General features: G+C 35.2%; 1 protein-coding gene across 1 annotated transcript in view; it reads right to left on the bottom strand.

Annotated features, from left to right (window-relative positions):
• Nucleotides 1–22558, bottom strand: part of LOC117332574 — a 28156-nt gene that overhangs the window by 1032 nt on the left and 4566 nt on the right. The window contains exons 2-9 of the mRNA XM_033891543.1: nucleotides 11961–12011; nucleotides 11297–11473; nucleotides 10676–10821; nucleotides 8623–8715; nucleotides 7475–7541; nucleotides 6745–6902; nucleotides 1824–6325; nucleotides 739–773 (exon numbers count right to left, since the gene is read on the bottom strand). Coding sequence (XP_033747434.1) covers nucleotides 739–773; nucleotides 1824–6325; nucleotides 6745–6902; nucleotides 7475–7541; nucleotides 8623–8715; nucleotides 10676–10821; nucleotides 11297–11473; nucleotides 11961–12011 — 5229 coding nt within the window. The remainder of the gene's footprint in view (nucleotides 1–738; nucleotides 774–1823; nucleotides 6326–6744; nucleotides 6903–7474; nucleotides 7542–8622; nucleotides 8716–10675; nucleotides 10822–11296; nucleotides 11474–11960; nucleotides 12012–22558) is intronic.

Below are 22558 nucleotides of genomic sequence, written 5' to 3'. Positions count from 1 at the left end.
TATCCTGTAACAATCATGAAAAATAAGCGTTTGCATTTAAAGTGAAACAGTATCAACACTATTCCAAATATGTTCGCCTTTTAAACGTTGTTTCACTAAAATACAGCTGCTTTTCCGTCGCTGCTGAATACAGCAAATATATATATATGGTAGGTGTATTCCGATAATGCGGTTGTAACTTGAACCCCTCCTCCGTTTTGCTTTTGTAAGGGAAATTATAAATTGAGGGATTGTTTTAAATAAAGCAACGTTAATGAAACTTTGGCTGATCACAGAACTCAATCTCAAATATATCATTACAGGTAATTTACAAGCGTGAAAGCATTACAAATAGGGTCTTATTTATATCTGGAATACGGGTACATATGCTTCTGGTATTTTGTAAGTTCATTTTTAGTGGAACAGTTGATATCTGCAAGAGTTGATATTGGTCACTGACAAAGTAATTCTAACTTGGATATGATAATATGATTATTAAAACGTAAATGGGTGACAGCTTTTGAACGAAACGGGTTTTACACAGTGAGAGTCTGATTGTCTACCCTTGATATAATTTCCAGATCTCCTGGAGACGTTTTCCAAACTCCGATAAGCCTATAAGCGTACTCCGAATTGATAATTACCATCATAACGCATTGTCAATATTGAAATGGGTTGTCAAGTCAATAATGAACGTTTGAGTGACTAAAAAAGGTGTAATATATGGTTTTTACTATCGTCAATCTGTTAAATACTTACGTAATCGTGAAAAGCCGAACTTTCTCTTTTTATTCCTGAAAATAAACAATTAAGTTAAATTATCTTTAAAAATATCATATTTCAAATTATTTTATCTTATTTCTTGTAAACTACTTTTAAATATTAGAAGACATGTATAGATATATATGCAGAGCCGTATTTAATTGAAACTGTCACCAGGATGGCTAGCCAATGTCCCTGCTTCCAAATCCAAACAGATTCGCACTCTGCCTCGAATATGTACTTGTTGAATAAGATAAAAAGGGACAAAAGACCAGATAAAAAACACATGCACACAACTCCAGTGTAAATCTGTGAGGACTCTTTCAAAAACTGTTGAAAGACTAGTTTGGACTGGATTCTGTCTTAAGGAACGGGAATACGCATCTAACCGCGATAAAAAAAACAGTGGAATGAAAGCCATTGGTTCAAATGCACATATTCAGTAGATTCTTACTACATCAACGGAGTCTCGAATAGGGAAATGGGTATATATTGTATCTAACGGCTGCAAAAATGCATAAAAAAGTAAGCATAGCTACAAAACGATACATTACTACATCGGTGATATTACGAAAATTTGAGGTAAAAACCTGTATGAGTTGTATGGACAAGATTCATTGAATAATGATAGTAAAATAGACATAACTGCAATACTGATCGGCGGAACTTGAGAGTGTTGATTACATCAAAAACTTCCCGACCAATATTCATTCTTCAATTATAACGATAGGGCAATGACTTCCATAGAAATAGGTCGATAAAATACCTGCACAACACAACCGCAGTACACGTTGATTACATAACAAAAACTTACTTTGTTGCCGGAATATAATGAACTGATTTGCAAACTTTGCATTATCACTAAGACCAATAGTTACAAACAACAGATCTGTTTTCATTCTTAATGGAAATTGCGATAATTATGATGCATCTTTACCCGATCTAAAGAGTTGAACACCAAAGGAACAAATTTCAACTGTGGGCAGTGTACCAGCAGATGTCTGGTAGCGTTTGTGCGTCACGAAGAAAAGGTTAGACAGTGAACAAATAAACATTTTGCACAATATAGAATTGTGTCTTACCTTCTGGCCTTTTGTTTCCTCCTTTTAGGCTTAGGTTTAGGTTTTTGAGATGTAACCGGCTTGGTCAACTGTGTTGCTGGTACTGTCGGTCTCTTTGGCGGCATAGATGGTGGCATCATAGGTGCCCATCTAGAGGCTGGCATCGGAGCTTTGGTGGCTGGTGGAGGGAAAGTTGTAGGTTTGTACGTCATTTGGGTGACAGCTGGTGTTGGGATCCTCTGGGTGACCATTGGCTGGTTCCAGAAATTTACAGCCTTTGTCGGTGGGGGCACAGTTGTTAACGGTGGTCTTGCAAAAGCGTGTGCATGCATTTGCTGGTGACTAGCTTGCATAACAGCAGCCGTACTCTGGACTCTCCCGCCTCGACGGAAGCCTGGAGCTTTAGCGACCTTAGTTGGTGTTTGCATAAACTCATGTCGAGGTACCGCAGGTGCTTCTGGTTGCTGGAATGGATTCTGTCCACCAAACGGATTAAAGGCGGAATGTTGTGACTGCGTAGGCATATTACCGGCACCTTGTTGTGGGCTAGGTGCATGATGACCACCTTGCGGTGGTTGACCAGTAGGAATAGGATCTACCCAAGCACCTGGTGCCCAGGCATTTACCTGTGGTTGTTGTTGACCAAATGAGGCCACCTCTGGACCTTTGTTTGGAATAATGCTATTTGTGTTGGCATTGGCTGCGGTATTGGCATTTGGTTTAGATTGTGACGGATTGATACCCAGTGCTTGGTCTAAAATTGATCCGTGTTGAGACGGAGGCATGTTCATTCCGCTTCCAGATCCAAATTGCTGATTTGGTTCAGGAGGAGGCGTTCCGACGTATTGTTGTTGCTGTGCTTGATTCTGATGTGCCGGAAGCTGCTGTTGTTGAATTTCAAAAGTTGCCAACGGGTTAAACGGTTGTTGCTGCTGCTGCTGTGGCTGCTGATGTTGTTGTTGGTGGTGGATTTGTTGTTGCTGCTGCGGCTGCTGCTGTTGCTGCGACTGCTGGTGTTGTTGTTGTTGTAAATGCTGTTGTTGCTGCTGCTGCTGGTGTTGTTGTAGTTGCTGTTGTTGCGACTGCTGGTGTTGTTGTTGTTGCTGCTGCAACTGCTGTTGTTGTTGATGTTGTTGTTGTTGTTGATGTTGTTGTTGTTGTTGTTGTTGTTGTTGTTGATGATGTTGTTGCTGCTGCTGCTGCTGCTGCTGTGGTTGCTGTTGATGTTGGTGCGCTACTTCATTGAGATGTTGCTGCATTTTATTATGAGGTTGTTGAAATTGCTGTTGTGGATGGAAAGGATTATTTGTAGGATTAAACATAAACTGTTGCTGTTGACCTGGGAAATTTTGTGCTTGGTTTTGTGATTGAACCCTCATTTGTTCTTGAAGTTGCTGCTCCTGTTGCATTCTCATTTGTTGTTCTTGACGTTGTTGTTCCTGCTGTAATCTTAGCTGTTCTTGACGTTGCTGCTCCTGTTGTAATCTCAATTCTTCTTGACGCTGTTGCTCCTGCTGTATCAACAATTGTGCTTGGCGTTGCTGCTCCTGCTCTATCAACAATTGTTCTTGACGTTGGCGTTCTTGCTCTATCATCAATTGTTCTTGACGTTGGCGTTCTTGCTCTATCAACAATTGTTCTTGGCGCTGGCGTTCTTGCTCTATCATCAATTGTTCTTGACGCTGGCGTTCTTGTTCTAACAACAATTGCTCTTGACGTAACTGTTCTTGATGCTGTTGTTCTTGTTGCAATCTTAACTGTTCCTGCATTTGCTGTTCCTGCTGTAATTTTGCCTGTTCCTGTCGCTGCTGCTGCCCCTGAAGCCGAAGCTTTGCCTTTAAACTGGCAGCAGGGTCTTGCCAAGTGCCGGTCCGTTTGGAGGAAAACGAAGAAGATGAAGGCGATGATACAGATTTACGAGCAGAAAATGATTTCGCAGAAAATCTGGATCCTCCTGAAATTTTGAAACTGTTAGCCGTTTTGCTATTTCCTAGTGAAAACGTTGGTTTCTTTCGCATCATTTTGATGGTAGTTGTCGGCGTGGCCATTGTTGTTAATTGCTCGTAGGTTGTACTGAAAGGCTCATTAACTGCTGCATTAGGCTCATACCCATGTGACTGCTGTTGGACCTGGTTAGGTTGTGCAACGTGAAATTCAGCATTTCTTGATACGTGTGTTTCTTGAGGATTATTCATTGAGCTCGACAATGCCTGTGGATTTGGGTTCGGAACGGGGGTTGCATCTGGATGTCCACCGCTCACTGGGGTGAACACAGTGATATCTTGAGGTACTGTAATTGTATCAGGTGAATTTTTACCATGAAGATTACTTAGTGATACTGAGCCAGCATTTACTCCTCTATCAATTTTATTCATTGAGTTAACTGATTTTACGTCCTGATTGTAACGCGAGCGTGGAGGGTCGTGTTTCCGATATGCTGATCTTTGCGGTGCTGCAACGTGGAACCTGTCCGTTTGTTGAACGTTTTGTTGTCTTGATTGAACGTATGGACGTGTTATTTGTTCAGGGGAGGAAACGTATGGTGCTTGCCCATTTCGATGTTGATTATATGTTTGAGGATTCGGAGCTAGTGTTACTGAATTCCTCAATCTACCTCCGAGCTTTTGCAATTTGGCGTTGAGTTCACTGATTTTTTGTTCCATACCAGGTTTTGCTGTGTCTTTTTTGTACTGTGTTATGGCGGAATCGAGCAGATCCCACAACTGTCGATATTTTGCTTGGAATGAGCCGCTTTTTAATTGAGCGACAAACCACCCAACGGCGTCCTCCATTGTTGAATTGTTTGGCATACCAGACGGTGTTGGTGATTGCTGTGGAGGGGCTTGCGTGCCCTTGGGAGGCTGTGCATTCCCTGACCAGTTGTTTGCTGCTTTTTGTGATTGCGTTTTAGGTTGTGCTGGTTTATTCTGCCATGTCTGACCCGATTTTGTTGATGTTCCAGATTGTTCGGCTCTAGTGTTGGTGCTAGCGGCCACGTTTCCACGGCCATTGTGGTTTGGATTTGAGGATATCGGATGCCACTCTTGTTTCGTTGGAGTCTTTTGGGTCAGCACGGGTGCCTGCCTAAATCCCGATTGCCATCCCTGCATTGCATGCCTAGACTGTACTGTCCCTGAGATCTGAGAGCCCCCTGATCTCCAAGATGATCGCGAATTACTGGACTGCCACGTGTTTCCTGGTTTCTGCTGATTATGTGTCAGGTCGGCAACACCCGATTGCCACAGCCGTTGAGGTGCCTCTTGTATAGCTGGTTCAGAGACACGTGTTTGCCATGCACGAGTAACTGGTTGTGGATTTTGTGTTGTCGTCTGAGTGGCAACAGTCGGTTCATGGACTGGATTGTTTTGTGCTGCTGGTGCTGCCCCAGATGCTGGTTCCTTCGCCTGGGCAGACCAGAGTGGCGCTTGTTGTTGTGGTGGTGTTTGGTGTGGAATCACATTTGTAGGCATAGCGCCGGCTACCTGCCATGCCTGATTGTTATTAATGGGACTTGCAGTGGTTTGATATCCCATTTGTTGTCCATTTGCTTGCGGGGTAGCTACTGAAGGGTACCTTGTATCCATAACCAAGGCAGGGTTTTGTGTTACTGGTGGCATAGTAGTCTCGATGACAGGCATGGTCGTGGGCATGGTAGGATTGGCATTGGCTGCTGTTGTTGGTCTAGTCAATGGAGCAACTGTTTCCACACCTCCAATCTTTGTCACTTGTACTGCAGGGTCATGAACAAATTGCATATTTGGCTCGTTTGGTGTACCTCCTACTTTCGGGGTGTTGCTGATGCTATTGCTACTTGCTGAGCCTTCGGCTGGCCGAATAGAAATTCCTTGAACTGAACCGAATTGGACATTACCTGTCAGGTCTGCCGATCCTACCTTATTTACGCTTGCGCCGTTTTTGAACTGTAATATAAAGTTATCGGTAGTAGTTGTTTTAGATAATTCTGTCGGTGGTGGAGGAGGAACTTTGGGATCCTTTTTGGAGGGAGACCATGAACCTGACGTCTTTGCCTCAGGCCATGCCCAGTTGCTCTTAGATGCGGTACCGGCTGATGCTGGAGGTGATTTCCATCCTGGACCACCAGCACCGTTTGCTGGTTGGATTATGTGGTTAGACGACTTTTGATTGATATTGGCTATTGGCTGTACCTGGGTATTCATCGATGATACCGACTTCTTTCGACCAAAGAAATGTCCAACCGTTAGAGGTGGTTGCTGTTCTTGTACTGCGGGTGCAATTCTCGAAACAATTTTTCTTCCCCTATTAAAACTGAACTTGCCGCTAATTCTACCAGATAATGTGAATTTTGGTTTTCTGTTGATGGCTCCTGAAAATGTTTGTCTTTTTTGGATGGAATGGTAGGCTGCCTTAGGTAGTTCGAGGTTGTATTTACTGCTGAACACTGTCCTACCTACAAGAGGCTGAACGGGTCGAATATTGTCTTGGATATTTTCTGCTGTTTCTGTCCCAACCTCACCAGTTTGAAGCGATCGGAAAGCATCAATCTGAAATAAATCAACACGTGTTAAAATTAGTTCAGATGTAGTGATTGGTTACGAAAATAACTCTGATATACAAATTTGTATAAAAAAAACAATGACAGTATCGGTGCAATTCGTTCCGTTGAGTTTATTAATAGGCCTAATTCATATTTCTAATCTGTTTGTTGTAAAGTATCGGAAAGCTCGAATATTGAATCGAGTCCAATATTTGTACAAATTGTATAGATTTACATAGGCACAAGGGAAAGTGTTGTTGACAAAAATACAGCTTTCATTTTGTATGGTACGCTTGATCTCACATCATGCGAAACAGTTATACATAATTGTAGTTGTTTCGTCCTCCTATGACATTTTGCACATGCGCCAAATATAATGTAGGAATGAGTGATATATCTATCATTTAAACACAATAAGAATCATACTTGTCGACTAGACAGCGTGATGCGGTCACTCATCACAAACCACATGACGCTTTCGTGACATGGAGGGCTGGTCAAACTGCCCATGTAATGATAGTAACTCTGGGGGTCAAGTGGCAGGAAGTCCGTCAACCGGAAGGAGCGTAGGTCCGAGGTCTGTCCTGTAAACATAATCCCTAGATATAGATGCGATGGACTGTTTAAAGACACGTATTGGTTGTATAAAACTGAACAAATTATATTGCGTTTGCAAGTATAAAGTTAAAACGAGACACTTATATTCAAATGCTGTATAAGGATTTATTTTTGCGGCAGTGTTTCTTCCGTTTATTTTTGTTGAAACATTCAACTATGGATTAACATTTCAGGAATGAAAAAAACAAAAAAACAAAAACAAACAAAAAACAAAAAACCACGCAAATAGTTCTTACTTGAATTTGGTTAAGAAAATATTTGAATAAAATAGTAATGGTGAATAAAAACTGCTTAAAATTTGTTTGACCGTTATTTGTCCATTGCTTAGAAAAAACAAAAAACAAAAAACTTTTGAATGCATGAAACAATATATTTTGAAAACGTAAATTTTCCATTATATATCAGCTGTCATAATTGATATCAATTGTTTTTATGCGTAAATTCATTTAGAAATATCGCTTGTTTACCAATTTCGATAAGTAATGAGTAAGATTATTAAACCTATAGTATACTTATGTGTATCAATAAATTGAATTACCATATTGAGAGACTTTTGTAATCGCACCAATGAGGTCCTCAAATATAGGGTTATCTTCGGGCGAAACCTGAAAAAAGTGTTATATTCGGTTACACATTCAAAAGCTTAAAAGTAGTGAAACGATTTAGCTTGTAGAACAAATTAAGGTCTTTATTCTTTTAATTGATTTTCTAAATGTGTAAACTTTTCTGTTAAAACATCCCTATTTGGTTTCAGTTAAGTACATACAACATTAAAACAGGCATTACACTGTTAGTATAGCGGGATTGCAATAACGGAGTTATATTGAGTAGTGATTTAATGTCATATCCTCTGAATGCCATTATCATCTTTCTAGTGAGGATATCCAAATATAACACCTGTCTAGGTAAGGTATCAATATAACACCTGTCTAGGTAAGGTATCAATATAACACTTGTCTAGGTAAGCTATCAATATAACACCTGTCTAGGTAAGCTATAAATATAACACCTGTCTAGGTAAGTTATCAATATAACACCTGTCTAGGTAAGTTATCAATATAACACCTGTCTAGGTAAGGTATCAATATAACACCTGTCTAGGTAAGTTATCAATATAACACCTGTCTAGGTAAGTTATCAATATAACACCTGTCTAGGTAAGCTATCAATATAACACCTGTCTAGGTAAGGTATCAATATAACACCTGTCTAGGTAAGCTATCAATATAATACCTGTCTAGGTAAGCTATCAATATAACAGCTGTCTAGGTAAGTTATCAATATAACACCTGTCTAGGTAAGTTATCAATATAACACCTGTCTAGGTAAGGTATCAATATAACACCTGTCTAGGTAAGTTATCAATATAACACCTGTCTAGGTAAGTTATCAATATAACACCTGTCTAGGTAAGCTATCAATATAACACCTGTCTAGGTAAGTTATCAATATAACACCTGTCTAGGTAAGCTATCAATATAATACCTGTCTAGGTAAGCTATCAATATAACAGCTGTCTAGGTAAGTTATCAATATAACACCTGTCTAGGTAAGTTATCAATATAACACATGTCTAGGTAAGTTATCAATATAACACCTGTCTAGGTAAGTTATCAATAAAACACCTGTCTAGTTTACTTGTACATAAGGCTTGGCGGTGACATTGTAGTCACTGACATCACTTACATCGGCAAATACGGCAATACTGGCAAGTCCATCAGGGTATTTCATGGCATTTGTCAAATTCCCGTATTTGGTTGCGAAGAACATCATTTGAATCTAAAACGAAATAATACACATCTAAGCATTATGATTTTAATTAAATCATGCGTAAATTATTGTTAAACCAACCTTGATAATAACTGTAACAGTTCTCATTAAAATGGAATTGATTTGATATAGGTTTTATTTCACTTTAATTAAACTTAATAAATCGATATCGATATAGAAATGGACGTTAATTCAACACATTGCTCAGAAAAATAAGATATTCAGTTATTTTTTTCTTCAAAATAATTTAACAAAACAGAGAAAAGTGTATACTGTACTATACATGTATGTTAAATGAATTAAGTAAATCTTAAATATTATTAGCTTTATTCATGTCAAAATATGAAGTACAACATGTATTTATTTAAATGACACTTTCATGAGTTTATTTTAGATATGATTTAGTGCCATGTTAATGGGCTGTTTTATGGAATCACGATTTATCACACACACAACCTTAATGTAATTCCTGATATTATAAATTATATATATATTGTATGTAAATGAATTGTTATGCAATAGATATAATTTCACAAACCAAAATAAACCCAACCACATTAAATGAGGCACGATCTATGCTCGCCACTTCAGTGACTAGCAGCCGATAGTTCCTGCTGTGACACAACGAAGAAATGTCTTAATATTAATATATACAGAGCTGGTACCAGGCAGGACTGGATCTCTAACATATTTATAAATGATCCGTCTGCTAAAAATTTTGTTGCACATCTTAAACTATTATCTGCAAGACATTCAGAATAAATGAATTATTTTGTATGCAGTCCACAGGTATGTGTTCTTTTGTTAGAGTCTATACGGATGATTAATGCAGACACTCGTATATTACCTGTAATGCCCTTAAGTGAACTTCTGATTGACAATTTTATCAAATCCCAGCAGATTATATATGAATATACATAATATACAAAGGCGATAGCACTTTATGATATTTTTTGCAATATAATTAGTTCATATCGAACTGTGATATTTAATTAAATCATATATGTGTTTGTCCTAGGATTTGTTACTCATTATTAAGGAGGAAATCCGAAAAGGACGTCAATAAATTCGAAATAGTTTTAAAATCTTATTATAATATAAAGGATACCGATTGCCTGTGATTGAATCACCTTTGGGATTTTTGGGCGGTGTATGTTATCATGAGAAAAGAATATTTATCTTGATTTGCTCAATACACAGATAGGAATTTATTCACATCATATAAAAACTGAGACTCGCTCTTTATTTCAAAATATCGCAATCACGTATAAAAAAAATATGTATAAGTTCATAAGTGCACCACTTCGCAACTGGGAGACTAATAAATTTCATAAGTAAAGACATTTTGTTGTTTAGCTATACATTTTTTACTTTCCACTTGGTGAGGCTTTGTTTGTGACTTATAATACTTCATAGACAAAACTATATGCTCAGTGATAAAATGTGTGATTTTATTTATTTTATGTGTGTATCAATGATTGTAGTTTCGAGGTGTAGATGTAGTTTTCAAATTGATACCATTAGAAATTGTATCAATGTATAAAACAATACTGATAGGCACTCTTTGATGCTGATGTAAATTGACAATCAAGTAATATATAAATATTTTGATAAGTCTATGAAAAGTATTTTATAGGCCATTGGATGCTGATGTAAATTGACTACTAAGTAATATAAGTATAATCATATACAGTGAAACCTGTCTAATCCGACACCATGTGGAAGTGCCACTTTTGGTCGGATTAAACAGGGTGTCGGAAAAGTCAGGTATTTGTTGTTTACTACACTTGGCATCGCGAAATACGGTAGTGTCGGATTTGACAGGTTGTCGGAAAAGTCAGGTGTCGGATTAGACAGGTTTCACTGTAATACTATAATAAATATTTATAGGGCCTCTGATGCTTCTGCAAATTGACAACTTATTAATTTATAAATGATTGTTTAATACTATAAAACGTATTTCACTCGCCTCCATAGCATGTTTAATGCCGTTGATACTATGTTCAGCCCCGCCTTCGTCCTTCTCACTCCAGTGAAAATGAACCTCCGCAGCTTGGTACCGCTCCTTTAGGCTACCCCCTCCTATAAACCACTCGGAGGCGAGGGCCAGACTCGCTGTGGAAATGGAGTTATTCTATTCTTCAAATATGATCATACACACAATTAGATGTTTTCTACATTTATGAATTCGATATAACCTGAATGGAAACATTTATGCAATAATTATATAGCTCATAATAGAATTGTGATCTTTGCAACAAATCAAATCCTACCGTGGATCAAGTCTAATTGCAAAGGTACAATGTCATATATCTGTACTATAATTATTTTTGACTATGACATCTATTTGACGTTTTTAAATTAGCTGCTTGCTATTTTTCAGGGAATCCGTTTCCATCGTCGCAGAAAAACTGCAAGCAACACGATCCTCACATATATACAGAAACGTCTCATTGGGGGAAATGCCTGCTGATCTATTTATAGAATTATCTTATAAGGGGTACAGTGCGTGCAATACCTTCTTGGTTAATATATAACCTTTTAAAAAAGGAAAAATTATTGAATCATGTTGCGGGATTTGAATACGTACCTGTGTGTCCATTGTTCACAAGCGTAGCTGCTATTTGATTGGCTGAATCGGATGGATAGTTATAAAAAACGAAAGGCTTCAGCCAATGGACGGGACGGACATCATTTGTGTTTATATCTATTGGCGACTGTCTATGTCCACTACATTTGGGATATCTCTCGTGCCAGGTATTAGGGTCTAAAGAATTAAAAAAAAATACAGTAATAAATTGGACGAAAGATGGATTAGTGTGCATTAACAGGATCAATCCTTCAGGAGCAAAAGCCAACAAGTAGTAGAAACAAAATTCACAGGAATAATTCAAAATGTTTTAACGTCACTGAATATTGGTTCACTGATCTTTTGTGCTTGTTTGTTTATACAGTTAAAATAATTGCATTCATCCTTTTTTTCTTCTTCTTTTTTCCCCAATTTCTTTCGAAAAATTTCGGAAATTGCACAACGCATCGTTTCATAAGCAACACATATCAAATAAAAAAAAAGAATATCATATTCTTGTTTGCTCGAGAACGTGTACTGATCAAAATTGGTGATATTCGATTTGTAAAATTTGAAACTCCATTACATCATAAAGAGCCACTCTCTAACACCAAACTTTTTTTATTCAGCACCTGTAACGATAACTTGATCGTGGTTTTTATATCGCCATATCATTACTACATACTTGAATTTCCGCTATAACTCCAGCTGATGACGTCTTGTTTTGTAGTTATATCTGAAACAATAGGAAAAAAAACAATAGCAAAAAAACAATAGAAAAATACAATAGCAAAAAAAACAATAGAAAAATACAATAGAAAATAAATGATCAATACACCAATACGTAGCACTGTAACGTATTTCAAACTTTGAAATCAAATTAGATTAATTTCGAATTTGCACTTTGGCCTCCTAATGAACTAGGGATGGCTAGAATTGAACTGCTAGTGATTGACACGTAGCCATGTCGATGGATTTAGTGATATAACGGCTAATGATTTGTAAGTTTAATACCACTTACAACAATTTTGTACAAACATCAGTTATCAGTCAGATGTTCTGCTTCTGTAGCAGGTTGTTTCATTTTTATGTAATTCTATTTTCAGTTACCGTTTATTATATACTGGTTTCATAAACAGTGTGGGAACATATTGAATAGCCTATTAAGCGTTTTTAAATGAATGATTTTTGTAATGAGTCATTTTCTTATTCATGGTAATACAAAAATGAAAAATAAAAAACTCTAGTTAAATGTGTCGGTACAGGGAAGTACTCATTCGGGACGTGTTACGACTAATAGACATATTTGATGAATGACAGAAGTTGTGAGAATCGACACCGGATTTAATATGTTTAATATTTTGTCCATCAATCAATTTTATCTGTTCAATATTCATACATAATCCGTAAATCTGAAATTTTCATTTAAAACTTTCATTAGTGACACATCGGCTGACATACGATAATATATAACGGTAAGCTCTATGATCAGATACGTATACAATCTGTCACACACTTTGATAGATGACTATAAAATCCTGTCTTTATAACGACTGTTAACGCCATAGCAGTGCAGTTAAATGATTCAGTTTACAATCCTTTCCCATTTGATGCTGGCATATATCTCAAATCCACTATTTATTAAAGACAGCGAAAACCTTACGAAGGAATAGACATTTTGACTGTGAACGGTCGTACTCCCCATGGCCACAATTATGACAACACAAGCAGGAGATGGATGTCATTCACAACACTTTAAATCACACTTTGCTCTAGGCTTACACATTATATCTTAACACTGCCATTCAAATGTAATATTAAGATTTATTTTTATATGTTTTATTAAATTATATCAACTTTGTAACATGATTTAATTATTTTCATGTTTATCATACTGACTGGAATTATATTTTTGATTTCGGCATTACTATCAATTCATTTATACATCGTACCACCTACAATATTTATTTTAAATGTATATATCTCATGAGGAACGTGTAAAAGAATTGTGACGGAAAGAACCTGTAATTATGCAAATTAGATAAAGAAATATTTTAATGAAAACATATTTCAAATTTAAATTAAAACAGTGTCAATCATGCAAAGTGTTTGTGTTATAAACCATAATGTTGCTGAATTAGGTACATACCTTGTATGTCAAATGGACAGGTGCGATGTTACGGTTGTATCGCGTCTACTTAATAAAACACAGTAAACAATTTCTAACATTTCAAAAAAAAATATGTGTCATGTTTTGTTAATTATTTTACATAAGTCTTGATGTTTTTTTATGTTAGAGATTGACAGAAATAATAAAATAATAATAAAAAAAACACCAAAAACAAAAGAAGTGTTAAAAAGAATTAAGCTGTCATACCTTTGTAATAGGAACATACGTTAAGAAAATGGTATATGTTTTACTCAAATAATGTTTAGTTCAACTGAAATGCTTTCATGTATATTTATTCTATTTTATGTTTATGTAAGATAAATCAATGTATATTACAACAACAATAATGATCTTTTAATCAAGAAATGAATACAAAATGTTTAAGGAGCTAGTACATTATCATAATACAAAATCCACATCCATATAAGTATTCGGCAGTAACACATCGTAAGTAATGGAGAACTCCAGGTACGTTCCGACTTAGTCATTTATCTCCTTGACGTATGTTAAGTCACCATGATGTCCTGTTGAAACTCGTAATCGTCTTCAGATTTAATTATGTATTAAAACATGTAAGACGAAGAATTTCCTCATTATGAATTAAAATATTTTGGTGGTTTGTAACAGATTAGCGTGCCTATTTGCGGTCCTGGACTATTTTTGACATATGAAATATATTCTGCATGGTCAGGACGTATTTGCAACAAGTAGTATATATTTAATTTGTAGTATAAATTAAATGTGGCCAGGGAGGTTTGTACATATGCAATAAAATGTAAATGGTCGTAACAGACAAGACAGTAGCTTTGAGGACTGATTTATAATTAATATTATGAATCGGATGTAGTCAGGAAGGAATTGTTAAGTATGTAGATTGTATAATAATTATTAGTGAGAACTGAAACCTGTTGATTATGTGTCGTCGAAGTAGATCCAAACTAGTAGTATCAATGAATGTACTTTTTTGTAAACACTAATGAAGGCAATAAAAGGCAAGCCTTGCCTTCAATGAAATCCATACATGCTTGTAGCGTTATTATCTCTTTGCAATGAGACCGGTGTCTTAGTAAAATAATTACAGGACTGTCGAGTTACATTATGTAGTATCCCATCGAAAAGAGACAGATGTCTGAGAAAATCTGGTGGACACGTTTATACTGATAGATACCTCTCACGTAATTAGGTCAGCGATGACAATATAAATATGGTGTTTGCCGGGTAATGGAAAAACTTGTCACGAGTCATCAGTCTTCTTTTTGTAGCCATAAACATCAGTTTTATGGTAAGTCTTCCCTTTTAAGATTCAGTATTTTGTTTTTGTAAATGCTAGAAAATTATGAGGCAAGTTTTTATACGAAAATGGATTGACAAAGAACTCTAGAACAACTTCCTCAACAAGGACCCTTATGAGGGATGTAAAATAAAAGGGCCTTAACAAAACCAAAACAAAAAACAAAGGGGGGGGGGGAGGGAGAAACCCCAGCATACTGCATTCACAATTAAAGGTTATCAATCTAGATTTGCAAAGATGTGAAATAATTTCCCTTCGAGGACATCTACTCTGAAAATATTCATTAGCATTCATGCATAGCTAGTTTAAATGGTTTTGCATACATATGAATAAAATAAATCAGTGATATTTGCAATCTCTAATGGTTTAGACAGCAGTATTGTATTTAACCCATGGCCATTGTAGTGATGAATAGCTGCATGATTCAATTACATTGTTTGATCGATGTTTTTTTCTGCGGTAGTTTTAACATCATACAGGTAGAGAAAGTTACCACATGTCGAAAAAATTCAATTTTCGACAAATAATTTATCTAAACCACCGCAAGTGTCACGGGGTGACTTGTTGAGCCAGTTTTGATTAAAATACAACCAACAGATAATGACATATCTGACATGTAAACATGTGTCTGTGATTATTATATAATGATATCAAAAGATCAAATACGGACAATAAAACATCATGACAATGTTTGTAATGTTAATTTGAAATAATTAGAACTTATAAAATTTATCAATGTTTTTGTTTTTAATTTTTTTTTTTTTTTTTTTTGAACTTTTAAAAATCCTTTAAAGGTCAATTTTCTAGTATGCACATGTACATTTTGATTTCCTTGGTCAATTAAAATGATGTGCATATCTATCACATTTAAAGTCATTTTTACTTCTTCATTCATTTTATTACACAGTAAGTGTATGCTAATGCATATATTTTATGATTTTTTTTCCTATATTGAGCGTTTATAAGGAAATAAACGCTTCTTGCAAGAAGAGTTATTCATAATCGTGTCTAAAGTAATGCCTTGATTAATGAAGGTTTGATGAAATTAGAATATATGAATTATTTGAAAAGCACTCAGTTTCCGACCTATTAATTTGTCGTCAATACGATAGGGGCATCCTCGCGTCCACCAAATAATAGTATTGGTGCTAATATGTATATATGTTTTAATGTCCTTAAGCAGCAATGATTTACAATCAATTAAACAACTGAACACATTTACCGTACCAAGCATACACCCCACTAAACAATTACCTGATTTAGAATAGACCTAAATGAGCATACACCTTACCAAACATAAACACATGTATAACTTGTACCAATCATACACCTTACCAAACATAAACACATGTATAACTTGTACCAATCATACACCTTACCAAACATAAACACATGTATAACTTGTACCAATCATACACCTTACCAAACATAAACACATGTATAACTTGTACCAATCATACACCTTACCAAACATAAACACATGTATAACTTGTACCAATCATACACCTTACCAAACATAAACACATGTATAACTTGTACCAATCATACACCTTACCAAACATAAACACATGTATAACTTGTACCAATCATACACCTTACCAAACATAAACACATGTATAACTTGTACCAATCATACACCTTACCAAACATAAACACATGTATACCTTGTACCAATCATACACCTTACCAAACATAAACACATGTATAACTTGTACCAATCATACAATGTGTCATAGCTCAATATACCGTACAAATGTACCAATCATACTCAATATACCGTACAAATGTACCAATCATACTCAATAGACCGTACAAATGTACCAATCATACTCAATAGACCGTACAAATGTACCAATCATACTCAGTATACCGTACAAATGTACCAATCATACTCAATATACCGTACAAATGTACCAATCATACTCAATATACCATACAAATGTACCAATCATACTCAATAAACCGCACACAAGGTACCAATCATACGATGTGTCATAAGTCAATATTTCGAATGGAATTCGATATTATCATTTAGTTAGATGCCTGTGTTGTCAGTACATGTAAAAAGTGTTAGGCGGAAATAGCTGTCTGATTGATAAACGGTCACCTGTAGGTGAAGTTTACATTAATTATTCATAAATACTGTGTTTAATGGTATGATAACGCATTAAGAGTTAACATTGAGTTACTAGAACACGTCAGTCATCCGGAGTGACATCCTGTCATCTCTACCACGCACGAGAGCAGGTCCTAAATACTCTTATATGTAGTACATATATGTATCACTAAATATATGTATATACCTATAAACTAAATATATGTATATACCTATAAACTAACTATATATATTACCTATAAACTAAACATATGTATATACCTATAAACGGTTAGGTTATGCATGTATATATGTTTGGTTAACTACAATTTTACTGTTTACTGGTTTAATTGGAATAAATGTTTCAAATTAGCATTACGTTTTTAGCAGCTCGGTTCATTAATCATATCTAGTGACAATCATATACAATTTTTGTCAATTGTTTAGGTAAAAACAATTGTTTATCCTTTGCGTTTTGCTTAACATATTTGAAATTCTAAACTGAACCATCAACCATCAATTTGTTTTTATTATGAGAGCTTTTCACTCCTTGAAGCAGGCTGGTTACAGCTATGTCGTTCTGATTTAAGCTAAAGTATATTGTTTGAAGATCAAACAACAGATGGGCACATGTTTACAATGTAAGTATTACTGAAGTTTTTATCTTATCACCGATGATCGATAAACTGGAGGATAAGAGTGCTAACTTTAAAATTCCGATCACTCGTTTTCGTTTCTTGATAGTAACACCCCTGCTTCCCGAAACTGAGTTGTTGATCATGAAAGGTTTATTTCGAATGCGACAATATCTGTGATAGAAGTGTTATACCCTCCAAAACTGTTCTGAACGATACCTCTTTCGATTGCACTGTCTATAACAACGAATTATAGTACATTGCAAGCGTTGTTTAACATGCAATTAATTGATAAATTACACGTGTACTATAATAGCTTTGTTTGGTTCATAAAGGAAACAACCGCAATTGACACGCGAAAGATTGCAATTGTTTAGAGAATTACTCGCACACTAGTATGGTTACGTTGTCACCACTATATTTCTCATTTCTATGTTCTCATTGCTACGTTGACTTATGTTGTGTATTTACATGTATAATGGGTTTGGTTAGCTATGTTACCTTACGTTGTGTGTTTATATTGAGTTTGGTTATCTATGTTACCTTACATTGGGTATTTATATTGAGTTTGGTTAGCTATGTTACCTTACGTTGTGTGTTTATATTGAGTTTGGTTATCTATGTTACCTTACATTGGGTATTTATATTGAGTTTGGTTAGCGATGTTACCTTACGTTGTGTATTTATATTGAGTTTTGTTAGCTATGTTACCTTACATTGTGTATTTATATTGAGTTGTGTTAGCTATGTTGCCTTACATTGGGTATTTATATTGAGTTTGGTTATCTATGTTGCCTTACGTTGTGTATTTATATTGAGTTTGGTTGTCTATGTTACCTTACATTGGGTATTTATATTGAGTTTGGTTATCTATGTTGCCTTACGTTGTGTATTTATATTGAGTTTGGTTGTCTATGTTACCTTACATTGTGTATTTATATTGAGTTTGGTTAGCTATGTTACCTTACATTGTGTGTTTATATTGAGTTTGGTTAGCTATGTTACCTTACATTGTGTATTTATATTGAGTTGTGTTAGCTATGTTACCTTACATTGGGTATTTATATTGAGTTCGGTTAGCTATGTTACCTTACATTGGGTATTTATATTGAGTTGTGTTAGCTATGTTACCTTACATTGTGTATTTATATTGAGTTTGGTTAGCTATGTTACCTTACATTGGGTATTTATATTGAGTTTGGTTATCTATGTTGCCTTACGTTGTGTATTTATATTGAGTTTGGTTGTCTATGTTACCTTACATTGGGTATTTATATTGAGTTTGGTTATCTATGTTACCTTACGTTGTGTATTTATATTGAGTTTGGTTGTCTATGTTACCTTACATTGTGTATTTATATTGAGTTTGGTTAGCTATGTTGCCTTACATTGTGTATTTATATTGAGTTTGGTTAGCTATGTTACCTTACATTGGGTATTTATATTGAGTTTGGTTGTCTATGTTACCTAATGTTGTTTATTCATGTTAAATTGGTAATCTATATCACAGGGTATATAAATACTGAGTGTAATTAACGACAGCGCATGCTTTGAGTATACATGTTGAGTTTGCAATATTTTGTACTGAACATAAAACGTTGTTTACATATGTTTGTTTACAAAGATTATCCTTGCCCAGCTTTGTTGGCTATATAACATCGTGAGTGTGTTGAGTCTGAACATCTATTTGACATGTTGATAATGAAGCAAACATGTCACCCTTGTAATTATGTAACAGTGTTTCATTTTGTCATGTCATTTTATCATTAGTTAACATGTAAATAAGGTAAGGTATGGGCCTGTCTGGGGCATTTTGGATTCACGACGACGAGAGTCTGAGTCAAGTCAATGCTTTTTAATCCAAACGCATATAAGAACCGGATGTGACTCAATGATTGACAAATGCAGTTGACACCTATATTGTGTTAAAGACAGTGTATATTCTGGCAGAGACAGTTATTGCGTTAATTTGCTTGCGCTGAATTATGATAAGGAATTTCATACAAAAATAATTCTGATGGTTTTTTTCACGATGTTAGAGAGATAACAATATGCTCAAAAAATGCGAAAAATTTAGTATCACATTTTACTTATTAAACATCGAGATGAAAATTTACTTTAAAAGCAATAAAGAATACTGGCATCATAATAATTCAACCTTAAAATCAGTTAAAATAATCTCAACAAAGACGTTGTCGACCAGAAATCCTATCATTCTCACGATTTCATCTTCACGGTATTTTATATTAGCCCTAGTCAAAACTATGTACTTACAGTGTATATCGCCGTTCGCATTTCATGGTAAACACTGAACAAAAGCTCTTATTGCAAACGTTTTGATAGAATAAACTGTCTTAAGGAGTGTATGTTCTAGATTAATCAAAAGAGTTTTTTTTCAAAAGCCACATTCCTTAAATTCAATTTCTGGAGTAACTGTATCCCACTAGGACTGCAGCCTTAGCCTTATTGTACCAGGAATGGTATTTTAGAGGTTTCTATAAAAGCTAATTTGAAAACATTCTAGAGCCAGCAATTAAAGATTGTTTATACGGAGTCTGATGAAGGTTAAGAATCCAATATAAACGAGGTAGATCCGCATCCTTCTCACTATCTTGAAAAATTCCAATACTGGAGAATGTAAAAACGGACAATGTGTTATATTTATTATTAGTGGATAACTCTGGTTTTCAAGTAAGCCTAGTTCTTTTTGTAACCAGAAAAAAATTATCACAAAGCTTGAGTGCTGTTACCAACAATTACTAAACGGTTGAATACCGATTTGTTCTCTTTTCCTACGTTTCGACCGATATATACCAAAAACAGAACATATCGACATACGCCCGAAAACACAATTCTAATTCAAAATTGAGCAAAGGAAAATTACTAACAAAATACACTGAAATAAGACAATAATCATTATAATGGTTTCAGATAGTAACCTGGAAAGGCGTCTATTACCGTATATAGTATATAGTACGCGTATAGTATGTTTTTCGAACCAAATGATTTATTGCTATTACACAAATAAGTACCAAACAGTAGTGGAGTACTAATGGGAGATAACTGTAAGTATCCTGTGTGATTGATGTGTGAGCACACAGATATGTCATATTTCCAACATATTCTTCTAGCATGTGACAACGTACAAAATAATCTTCATCGAGTGTCGAATTTGTTTAAAGATTATTTTGTTACGACTAGCAACTAAAATGAAAATAAAATGTTATTAACTTTATTATTGCTATCAATATATGAACAGTCAAGTAAATACGAGAAAAACACATTAAAGAAGAACTCTTATTATGACATATTCACTTATTCTATATTCCAGACATATATACTATGTAAAAATTCCTTTATTACATGCAGGAGTCTCTAAGGTTACGAAAACTACCGACAATAGCCTTGTTATCATGTAAATATATACAGTCTTATAGGGGAATAAATTGTATTTCTCGTTCCCTGTCTTGTAGCAGGCGCGTTAATTTCAAGACATAGCTTGTCACATTAACATAGTGATATACACTCTTCCAAATATACATTTAGGACCGTGACACTTTCACAACGTCAGATGAATAAAATCGATCTGAATAGAATCCATGAATTAAAATAATTGACAATTTTAATCAATTGATATGTGCAGTACGTTATGATCATCTGTGTGTTAATGTGAAGGGGTTTGATGTGAACTGGAACCAAACAAGTGTGTCGTGAGAACACCTTCGTGATCGATTTGATGGTTTGGAGCATTGTTCGTAAATCATCAGTTTAACAATAACATCTCATTTGTCGATCATTATCTACAGTGATGATACAAAATCACGTGTACCGATAATTAAAATCATATACATATATTACATGTGACATTTTTAGCTGTCACAATTGTCACAGATAATATAGTTACATTAAGTTTAGGTCGTGTTTTGTCTTCTATTGTTCACGGTAAATGTAATGATATACGGACAAAAATATATATACAAAAATGTATATATTAATTTACTGGAACAAGTAAATATCAATATCATGTTAAAGGATGTTCATTTCAACAACTTTAAAATTGTTTTGTTAGAATAGAATGATGTGATTTATCATCCCAAGATAACGGATTCGAGAGTGACTGTGGCTTCAGGTGAAAGGTTATCGTTATTGTTTATTGAAATCACAGTTATCAGCACGCTTTCAATGTCTAAGTTAAGGATCAAACTTTAAATGAATAAAAAAAAAACAAAAAAAAACTAAATACCGACACATGTTCCCTAGTATATCTCAAGATCCCAAGTAATCAAGGTCAAGGCCACTATTGCTATTTATAGATATATATTTTCAGTTTTGTCTTTGTTCCAGTTTCACCATTTTGCGATGAGATGTGGCCAAATTTCACACAGATTTTCAATATGCTTTACACCCTGAACTCGTTCAATTTTCAAACTCGTATGGTAATTGCCAAGGCCATCCTTACTTTTTACTGTTTCCTTATAACAGCTAGGATAGACACGTTTATAACACTTTCGCACTTTAATGAGTACTTATACCTCCCTTGGATTTATTCATATATTGCATCGCTTTAAGAGACTAAATATAAAGTGTTTAGAGTGAGAGCGTTAGTACCCAATCTGCAGACTTTAGCAGACGACAAAGACAACACGTGAAGAAAAACGTGGATCCAAGTCTTCAGGGGCGTAAATCACAATATAGGAAAAAAAGGAAAGAATGGAATATTGTGTAAAGTATGTTCAGTCAGCCACAGACAGAAGGAGACAATAAAGATGCCATACAAATAGCTCCATCCCGGCACTAAACCACCACAGCAAATAAGGAGAGAGACCACCACAGGAATACAGGAGACAGTCATCGAAGGAAGATTATCATTCATGAATGGTTAAATAAAATGTAGAAATGATTATTCAAACTGATAGAAGTAACACTAGCTACAGGAAATAATATATTAATCTGTCGATTTTATTTATAAAAAACATTGTCATCAAACGCATTGTCTTCAATTTTGACGAATGACGTGTTTTTTCCTCTAGCCTCTATGCTAGGTCATCGATCATGAGAATTGATTGATATATACAGAGGATGGTACATAAAT

Source organism: Pecten maximus, chromosome 8 (assembly GCF_902652985.1).
Source record: "Pecten maximus chromosome 8, xPecMax1.1, whole genome shotgun sequence".
Taxonomy (NCBI): Eukaryota; Metazoa; Mollusca; class Bivalvia; order Pectinida; family Pectinidae; genus Pecten; species Pecten maximus.
The sequence above is the reverse complement of the archived record's forward strand: the minus strand, read 5'-3'. Positions and strand labels throughout refer to the sequence as shown.